Consider the following 10,597-nt stretch of genomic DNA (forward strand, 5'->3'; position numbering starts at 1 on the left):
ATTTTGGGGTTACTTTAGGTCATTTTGGGGTTACTTTAGGTCATTTTGAGGTTACTCTGGGTCATTGGGGTTACTTTAGGTCATTTGGGTTACTGCAGGTCAAACCCACTCTCTGCAGAGATCTTTTGGGGTTACTTTAGGTCAAAAATTTAGCATTTTGGGGTTACTTTAGGTCATTTTGGGGTTATTGTAGGTCATTTGGGGGTTACTTTGGGTCATTGAGGTTACTCCAGGTCAAACTTGCTCTCTGCAGAGAACTTTGCTGTTTACCTGAGGTCAATAAACTAGCATTTTGGGCTTACTTTAGGTCATTCTGGGGTTACTCCAGGTCATTTTGGAGTCACTATGGGTCATTGGGATTACTAGAGCTCAAGTTCCATCTCTGGGGACCATGCTGTGCTTCTTTGAGTTCAACCAGTTTGCCCTTGGGATTACTTTGGGTCACTTACTCCAGTGTTGTGTCCAGACCTTGACTCTGAGCTTGTGTCCCTGTTACGGTTCATCCCAAGGAGCCCCCACGTTCTGCTCTCCATCACTCCTGGGTGCTGTGGTTGCTGTCATGTCAGTCCCAGCTCTCCTGGCGACTTCTGAGTTCCTTTGGCACCATGAGTTGCTCATGACGGGCTCCCCAACCCTCCCCTGGCCCCCTCCCAGGCTGTGCCCCCTGACTCTGCCATGCCCCTACTCTCTGTGCACCAGCACCTCCTGGCTTGTCTGCACAGGAGCTCCTCTCTCGTCCAGTTTTAGCAGGAGGAGATGTAGATACTGAGCACTTGGAGCAGAACAAAGCTCTCCAGCTCAGTCTCTTCTGGCTCCTGAATCTCTGTGTCCCTCTGTCCATACCCACCTTTACCTTCACCTGTAGCACCTGAAGATTTGGGGATATAATTAAAACACACCAACACTGTTTGAAACTTTAAACCAGGCTTTACTGGACTGACAGTCACCAACAGCACACATCACCCCCCAGGGTTAGGCTTTAATCATCATCCATACACAGGTAAATGATGAGTCTTTAATAAATTTGGCCTAAATTAGCCACAAGTCTCAAACAGGGGAGTGCTGGTACGAGGGAGGCAGCTGTTGGAGGTGAGGGGGAAGAGCTTCCTTCACTTCTTGATGTTGAAAGCCAGAGCTGAAGTAGGATTTCTTCTTTCTTCCTTAGTATTTATTGATGTTCTCTTCTTCTCCTTTTTCCTGTGAAAGGACAGGGGACAACTCACTTCCTCTTCACTGAATTGTTTTGTGGGTTTTTCCCAGCATATTCCCTGTTACCCTGTGGGGTTACTTTGGCTTCACCATTTATCTTCTCTGCCTACTATACATGGGGTTTTTTTTCTCTCCTTCACACTTTATTTCCACTTGACCCCTGTATTTCACACCTGCAATTGTCTTTCTCCTTGTGCTACTTACTCCATGTATGTCTTTTCCTTAACTATTTCATAAAATGCTAATTGCTGGCTATGCTACTAGATGCTACAGATAATAGATATATATTATACCAAGCTACAAAATTCTTACCTACAGTCACTGCTCACATTCCCTTAGTGTTCCTGGCTCTGTGTTTGTGACAAGCCTTAGATCTTGATTAAGATGTGTTTCCTTTTTGTGTGCAAGAGGCCACCTCTTTGGCTCCCTGTTTTAGCATCTCTGTTGGAGTCTTCAAAGAATCATAGTTTGAGTTGGAGGGGACCTTTTAAAGGTCATCTACTCTAACTCCCCTGCAACGAGCAGAGACAATCCTTCAAGGACCATGTGTTTACCTGAGGGAAAATGTCAGGAAAATCTCATCCTGGGGAGGTTGCCAAGACTTAGTCTAGACACATATACCCTCAGATGTGAGTCACTGCACAGGCTTCCCCCCAGCCGGTCCCCAAGACTTCCTTATGTCCTCAGACGTGAATCATTGGACAGACTCTCCCTCACTAATTGCTGTTGTGGACCATGGGAAGTGGAGAGCAGCTGTTGCCTTTTCCCTGAGCCCCCTGGGAAAGAGGGGCTCCAGCAGCACCGTGGGTGTGGGCACGTTCCCTTCCCGTTTGTCACGAGTCCTGAAAATATAAAGCAGTGAGAGATAAGTTCTAGATTCTTCATCTCCACGTGTCTCAGTCTCACCTGGAGAAAGGTGGATGTTGCCTGAAACTGGGAGGATGGAAATGGAAGGCGTGGGAATTCTTTCCTGGGACAGAAAGGAGGCAGGAAAAGAAAGGAAAAGCTATTTTTTGGTGCATGTCAAGGGACTGCTTAGCTCTGAAAGCATTTGGGCCATTCCTACAGCTCCCACTGGAGTTGAGAGTGCCTCCAACACAGGCTAAGAAACCTCACTCATCATTAGACCCACTGATTCCTTCTTTGTATTCAAGGTCTTATGAGAGAGACAAAATCCTAGTCTTGCCATCTTTACTCGGGTCAAGTTCTCACAGTCTAAGGTTGCCTTCTGGAGAAGGAAGGAAATGGGGAGGAAAGAGGACACAAAATAAATGAAGAAGAACAAAATAAAACCAAGCAACAGTAAATATCTGCAATAATAAATAAGCTGAGTAGGGGCAGCCAGAATCCAGGTACACTCACACCTCAGTGCCCAGTCACAGGGGTTTTAGCAAAGCAGAGCCAAAAATACTTGCTGGGAAGCTCAGCTGAAGTCCTGTGTTCCTCTCCTTGTCCTGGTGGGAACCATCCTCTTCCCATCTAATGTGGCAGTTCACAGGACACACGGGAGGCACATGATGAAATGAAACATTGCCTAAATTTCATGATCATCTCTAATTACTCCTTTATTTTTGTCCCTGTATCTTTATGCTTTTCTCTCCTGTAGAGTATCTTTACAATCTTTACAAGGCCAAGCTGTCTGACAACAGGATAAATTCTTTCTCAGCAAAGAATAGAGTAAAGAGAAAATATTTGTGGGTTTTTTTTCTCTAGTTATGACCCAGTATTTCAGTTTATTTCCTCTCTGACTTATCTGTTTGGGAACTCTCCAACTCAACTAGGATGTGATTGTTTTAGGATAGATTATGAGACTTCTAAAAAGCATCATTAAATCAAAGCCAATAACCGGTGCAGAACTGTGAACTAGAAAACAGTAATGAGAATTAGTCACACATTAAAAATCCACATCTATAGATAAAGGTATGGATAAACTGTTAGAGAAAGGTACAGATTTAGCAGGATTCGAGTAGGTGTAAATACATAAAAGGTTAAGTCTAAGCAGCATTTATTATTAAATCTGCATCGATTTTCATTATTTTTATAGATTTGCATGATGTGCTACCATTAGTTTGAGGAGACAAAAAAAAAAGGAAGAGGGAGCAACAACAGATCTGAGGGAAAACCAAGCTCAAAAGCCCTTTTCCATTCTACCTGCAAGGCTCTACTTGCCTCTAACAAATAGCTGGAGGTTCCACCTTTTATATCACAAGGTCTATTCAGCAAGGAAATGTCTGATTATGGCAGAGCAGTTCTACACCTCTTGTATTATCATGTGCTCTTACAATCAATTTTTTTGAGCATGGGCATGACACAACTTCTTGCTCATCACTCAATCTTCCCATCATTTTCTTTACCTTCTGGCAGGGCTTGGATTTAACATCTTGGGCTCTCTTTTGCCTCTTCCTGAAATAAGATAAATGTTCACAAAGAAATCAGTAGATAAAAAGACAAGGAGTGACACCATCCTGCAGAATTTAGTGTAACTGGATATAATTTCATAGATCACAGAATTATTTCATTTGGAAGAGACTACAGGAGATCTGGGGAGGGACTTTTGACAAGAGCACAGAGGGGTAAGACAGAGAGGAATGGATTAAACTGAAAGAGGGTGTAATTAGATTGTATGTTAGAGAGAAATTGTTCCCTGTGAGGGTGGGGAGGCCCTGGCACAGGTTGCCCAGAGAAGCTGTGGCTGCCCCAGCCCTGGAAGTGTCCAAGGCCAGGTTGGACGGGGCTTGGAGCAACCTGGGCTAGTGGAAGGTGTCCCTGCCCATGGCAGGGGGTGGAATGAGATGGGCTTTAAGGTCCCTTCCAATCCAGACCTTCCATTGATTCTATGATGAACACATTCCAAGTGGCTGACTGCAGGCTTGGGAGCATATTCATTATTGGATAAAAATCCCATTTACTTCACACTTTGTCTATGCCCTGAGCTTTGAGGCTGAGACAGCTCAGCACTTGTTTCTCTATTTCTTCCCTTTCAGAATTCCAGTACCGGGGCTCAGACCTGCAACTTCCCAAAATACCTCTCCCCAGGCATAGGGAGTCCAGGCAGACCTGTGTCTGCTCCACTTCCCTCACTCTGCTCGGCTGTCTCATCTCATCCTGACTGGTCCCTTGTGTGCCCTTCAGCCCAGATCTTTCCCAAATAACAGCCCTCATCCGAGAACGTGCAGCAAACCTCTGCTCCAGCCACGAACCCGGATGACCAACCTCCTCCCTGCCTGGCCTGCCTGCCAAGAAACGCCCAGTGATGCCACCCCAAAATGCACCTGCCTACCTGAGACTCCACATCTGGACAGTGCCATGTCCTGGGCCAGGGATCCTTCACGGCTGGGCACAAGTTGTGCCACTCCTGAGCACCGAGGTCTCTGCTCCTGGTGGCTCTCACGTGGCTGTTTGCACCAGGACTCTCCAAGGGGGGCAACTTCTGAGCGTGGTGGGGTGGACTGGCACCTGCCCAGGGCATCCTCCTCCTCCTCAGACAAGGACTGTGCCTCCCCTACAATGTTCCTCAAGCTCTCTGCCTGCCTCCTCAACTCCTCCTCCACACCAACAACGCTCTCCAAACAACCAACAAAGCCCCCACCCCTCAAAGGGGGAGCACAGCCGAGGGGGTGGGATGTGAAGGGGATGGGGGCAGTGGGGAGGTGGGTTTTCCTGCACGTTCTCACGCTGTCTCACCACTGACCTCACCGCTGTCCTTTGTCTGTCTCCTCTCCCCCGCGCAGGGCCCGGAGCGGTGCACGACGGCGGCAACGCGGCGTCCCGGCTGGCTGCCGGCCTCTGCCTCTGGGCCACCCTCCTCGCTCGCCTCCTCCTCCTCGACTTTTGATAAGGGAGCGGAGGGTCCCGGGAGGCCCCGCGCGCCTCTCCCCCGCCGCGGGCCCTGCCCGCCGCGCCGCCCGGGGACTCCTCTCCGCGGGACGGGCGATGCGCCGGAGGACGGGCGGCGGTGCCGAGCGTCCGAGGATGGCCCCGTCTCCCACGTGCCGGGATCGTTCTCGCCGCCAGTTAACGCTGTACAGACCCCACCACGTGCCACCAGACTGTCACCCGCCACCGCCGCCCCGGGGACATGGCCCGGCACGGACGGTGCTCCTCGTCTCTGGTGCGGAGCCGCCGGGGCGGGTGCCGCCCAGAGCCTTCACCGGGGATGTCCGTCTCGTCGTCTCACTAAGCCGCCTACGCCCAAAAAGACCCCAAGGTTGAAGCCCCCTGGCTCTGCCTTCAGCCCTCTTGGTCCTGAATGTCAGTTCTTGTCGCCAAAGCTCCTCCCTAAGCACCCCCGATGTCACTGGCCTCCCCTCATCTGCCTCTGCTCCTGACACGACACTCACTGGCCCTTTTGGAGAGGGGCAGGGGACACAACCAGTTGTCCTTCAAGGGTCAGGCACTTCCCACTACTCTTTCTCCCAGCTAACATCGTACCTGTCTGCTTCCCAGTAAACCCTGTCGCCTTCCCGAGGGCACAAGGCTGCTCTCCCAGGAATGTGAGCCCTGGGGATGACGCCAGCCCCTCATGGGGACTAAGAACCTTCTTGCTGCATCAGACAGCCAGGTCATCGCCCTTTCTTGCTCCAGACCCCTGCCTGTTCTGCTGCTGCCCCCCTGATGGCAGGGGTTGCCCTGTGGCTCTTGCCGTGGTGTGCTGCCAGCACTTTTTGAGGAGGTTCCTCTGGGCTTGTTTTCCAAGCACTTTCCAACCTGCACATTAAAAGCACAGCACCACCAATGCGGGGCAGAGGCTCCGGAACGACACAGCGAAACACCAGCTGACAAGGCCCTTTTGCTGCGGCTCTGACGCTCTGACTGTCTGCATCTCTGCCTCTCTGAGGGCCCTGAGCTGCAACGTCCTCATGCTGCCTTCTCTCGTGCCCATCACGTGCCCCTGCCTGAGGAAAGTCTGATGTGTTCGACCCTGTGGAGGCAGCTCAGGCTCCGTCGCTTTACTACACTGGCACAGCAGGGACAAGAACAGCTGTGATCCTCCTTGCTATGACATGCCCATGACACCAAAATGGATGCACCCAGACTCTGCCCTCTGCTTCTTCCAGCCACTCTGGATGCTGCCGGCGATGGTGGCCATGTCACCTCCCTGCATGTGGAATTGTGCTCCTGATGGCACCGTGCACCACGGACCCCCTCGCCTGGTACACTGTGGCAGCCCTGAGCCTTCCCGAAGCTCCCTGGCCACCCAGGAATGCTTTGGGGCCACAGTCTGGGGATGAGCACTCCCATCCTGCTCCTGAAAAGTCACATGTCGCACCAGACCCTATTCCTCTGACAGGGAGACCTGATTACAGCGAGGCACTGAGCAAGCACACGGAGCATCCCCTGTCCTGACCCGCTGCATCCCTGTGCCTTGTCCCTCCCTTCTCCCTCCATAAGTGAGATGACTTAAGGGCAATGGCCACGCACACGCTGTCTTCCCTGCGCAAACTCCTCTGCTGCCCAATCCTCCTGCTTTGTATGGCTGCGAGGAAGCTGGGGTGACAGTCCTTAGCACACAAGATGGAAAAAACCAGCCCAAGCCAGAGGCCATGATGGGCCACCACCCCGTCCCCTCTGCGGCTGTGCCCCTCCTCATCCCTGCTCTCAACGGGCTGCCCCAGGACCTGCTACAAAATCTCAATGGATGCTCCCACCCCCCATCCTGGATGTTCAACATATACCATGGCTGATGGGCAAACCCCCCTGGCTCGAGGTGGGGGCTGCCCTGGTGCTGGCGGGACACGCTGGGTTACCTGATGGACGGGGATCCGGCACTGACTGGGTGAGTCCGCGTCCTGCGGTCCCTGCGGTGCTCTGCATCTCCACTGGCATCCCGGGAAGGTGGCACCGGCAGCGATCTGGGTCCTCTCCCACGGCCCCGGGCATGTTTACTGAGCGGGGATGGCACCGTCTTCAGCCAGCGACACGCACATCCTTCCCCACGTGCCCGCTCCAGAAGTACCCTTGGGTGCAGGAGACACCTTGCCCTGATGCCTTCACTAGTCCGCACTGCCCCACAACAGCCCCCCGCTGCCTCCCCCTGCCCCTTCCTGGGTCAGCCCCAAGTTTCTCTGTCCCTGCAGCAGAAATGCTGCAGAATCCCAGGGCCAGAGGCCGCGGCATACCAGAGAGTGGCGGCGATGACGGGACGCCACGACGCACACCGAGGCTGGCGGACCTGGCACCGGGGCTGCCCCCCATCCCATCCTTCTCCTCCCCGGGTCAGGTGGGCTCAGCTCCCCTGTCCTCTGCCGGGACGGCGTTCGACTTTCTCGTGCCATGTAACGTGCCATTGTGAGGAACGTGTTGGCTGTCTGAGGCCGACCCTGCTGGGTGTCAGACCCCTTTGTGACCACTGCTCTCCATGTTTGGATGCCCGGGGGGTGGCCGGGTGCCCAGGGCGGGGGCAGCGTGGCTCCTGGGTCTCTCCTGCTGATGGCCACGACGGCCAGTCTTGAGTTTCTGTCGATCATTGTATTCCAAGGGTGGCTATACTACCTGAGATTTGTGCATGTTACATTGTAGTTGTAACCTTTTCTAATTCGGCAAGAATAAGAGATGGTTGTGATTGTGCAGTGTATCAATAAAGTTTGACGAACTTTGTACCTTCGGGGCTTTGCTTCACGGACCCCGCACACCCCAGGGAGGGTCGTGGTGCTTGGCACCCGGTGTGCTGAGCCAGGAGGGCTCCCAAGTGGGTCCTGTAGTCTCATCCAACACTTGGTTGGACCCTTTTTTGATCATCCCCCGTGATGGTGACACTTGGAGCCCCACAGCTGGGGTTGTTTGGGCCATCCCTCACCCCATCCATGCATCTCCCCTGGGAATCCACGAGTGGGTCCCAGGTCCCACCCACCTCCATCCTCCGTCTGCCGATGAGCACATACCTGCTGACAGAGCCCCTGCAGGGTAAGGACTGTCTTTGCTCTCATCACTCACCTACGTTCAGCAGAAGCAGAGTGATCAGGGGCCTCTTTTCCATGCCTGAGCCATTCCCAGCGTCTTCTCCACTGTCTTGTACCAACACTTGCTGACAGCTAAACTCCCCCACCCGTGAAGGGACACTTTTGTGCATGACGCACTCCCAAGGGTGGTTTGCTCCTGTCGTGATCTGACAGCGCCTGACACAGACCAGACACCTTCATCAAAGGACAAAGGTGGCAAGGACCAGGACCAGAGGGAGCTGCGACCCTCAGCATCTTCCTGACACGGCTGTAATCTCATCCTAAAACCACGGGGCTGGGGAGGCAGGCTGTGCTCCCCGCACCCAGGGGATTCTCTTCCACCCCATCAACTTTCCCCACCTTTCCACCACATCAGCTGTGAAAAAACACTCAACAAGCTCCTCTAATGTGGGACCTGCTGCCAGGAGACTGGAGGCTGTGTGACTGTGCCAGACCTATCAGGGTGTCACTCACTTTGAGACCTCCCTTCACCTCCTCAACATGAGAATGAAAAGCCCAGTCCTGAAAGTTTATCCCCGAACCCCACGAGAAGCTGCCCTGCTGAGCAAACAGCTCCATCCCAGCACCATGAGTGGTGCAGCCTCACACATCAGGGACACCTCTGCTGTCCCCCTCGAGTGACCCCTGCAGAAAGGTAAGTGCTTCCCAAAACCCAACGGCCTCCCCAAGAAAGGGATGTGGGAGAGGCAAACGACCCTGCCTGCTTTCCTCACTGTTACCTGCAGTGAGTCAGGCACGGGTGACCACCGTGGGAAGCTCTGTGCTCTGAGCCTCTTCCAAAAAAACCAACCAATCAGGGAGCCAAGGCTGATGCAATATAAATACCGGTGCCACAAAGCAACACTGGCCTCTTGCCTGTGGCACCTTGGGATCCCACCACAATCTGGGCCTCCCTGATGCTTCCCATCTTAAAGTGCTCGTTCTGCTGGGTACCTGGTGCTGGACCTGCCTCCACTGGAGAGAAACACCTACAGATGGCCAAATGCTCTGGTTCATGGCACATCTCTATGCCTTGTCTGCACTGTCCCTGTCACAGAGCACCAGGGAGGAGATGCAGCCCCTTTCCACTGCGAGCCTGGTCGTGGATACCCCCCATCTCCCTTTCCTGGGTTGAGGGGGATGTTTCTCCATGGCCCTCAGCAATGTCCAACCTGTGCCTAAGGACAAGGACCTCAGCTGCTACATCCAGAGGGATGGAGAGCATATTTCAGGCCATAACCTCCATCCCCACCACCAAGACATCCTTACCTATGTCAATAAATTAATACATAAACACATCCTTCGAGGGGCCTCTCTCTCTCTCTAACATCCTCTGTCTGCTACTCTGGCACTGGACACTCCTTGATCTCTCACCTAGAACACCAAAAAAGTTACAATTACAGAAAGGAGGTGAAGGAGAGAGACCCATTACCTCCATACTTATCCCTGGATCCCTCCCCACATCCCCCAAGCATTGGGGCACTGCCTCTTCTGCCAGGTTTGCTCTGCTGTGGCTGGCTGGCCCGGCCTGGGAGACCCAGGACCTGAACAAAGACCAACACCACCTCTGCCTGTGCTCAGCTGTCTGGTCCCCACACCCTCAGTACCCCATCCTTTACTTGGGATGTGCCACAAAGCCTGAATGTGGTTTTTCCCTTACCCTACACCGGTATCGCTCAGAGACTGCACGTCACACCTCGAGGCAACTCCTTCCCATCCCTTTCGCTCTCTCCCTCTTCTCCGTGCTCATCTCCTGGGTGGCACAAACTTATCGTAGGGTCAAGAAATAGCAAACCCACACAAAACTGTCCTGCCATCACTAACAATCAACTTCTGATCCTACAAATGTGCCGGATGGTTTGAAGCAGCCAGCACCCCAAGGCTGAGGACCAAACGCACTAAGCAACCTGCACATCACCAAAACACCAAGACACCGACCAAGATAAGCCCCTGGAGACAGCAAGTTTCACCTACACCCGAACTCCATCCTGCCATGCTTCGCCTGTACAGCGTTTCGTGGGCGACCTGGTTTCCTACACCCACCTCTCTCCTTCCCTGGCTGTCTCTCCTTCCCACGCAGGATTCGGTTCTGCTGCTCCACGAGCATCCCCTGCAACGCTGTGCTGCTGGGGCAGAGAGCCAAACAATGAGCTTTTGGGACACTGAGCAGGGTCCTGGCCGGGGGAATAGGGCACAGCTGTGCCTCACACCTTCTCCATCTACTCACCAAAGCCTTACCTGTGACAGCACTCCCGCTGGGCTCACCGACAAGGTCCAGGTGCCGCCTTTCCAACGCTCTCCCAGCCCATTGCGATGTCTCAGTGCCCCCATCTGTCACTCCCCCCCCAGCATCCCTTCCCACGGCCCTCCCCGTTCCCGGTGGCGCGAGGGGAGGACGCGGGGTGGCCCTGGCCCCCGCGGCAATGAGCACCACAACCAGACGGAGCGGC

The 10,597-nt window shown here is 53.5% G+C and overlaps 1 protein-coding gene across 2 annotated transcripts in view; it reads left to right on the forward strand.

The window, feature by feature from the left end:
- OPCML (opioid binding protein/cell adhesion molecule like) overlaps positions 1 to 7,808 on the forward strand; it is a 335,118-nt gene extending 327,310 nt beyond the window's left edge. For both annotated transcript variants that reach the window (XM_027699664.1, XM_027699663.1), the window contains one exon: positions 4,941 to 7,808. In XM_027699664.1, coding sequence (XP_027555465.1) covers positions 4,941 to 5,044 — 104 coding nt within the window. In that variant the 3' untranslated portion in view covers positions 5,045 to 7,808. The remainder of the gene's footprint in view (positions 1 to 4,940) is intronic.
- The last annotated feature ends 2,789 nt before the right edge of the window (positions 7,809 to 10,597 follow it).

This window comes from Neopelma chrysocephalum, unplaced genomic scaffold (assembly GCF_003984885.1).
Source record: "Neopelma chrysocephalum unplaced genomic scaffold, ASM398488v2 Primary Assembly neopelma1_138, whole genome shotgun sequence".
In the NCBI taxonomy this organism is placed as follows: Eukaryota; Metazoa; Chordata; class Aves; order Passeriformes; family Pipridae; genus Neopelma; species Neopelma chrysocephalum.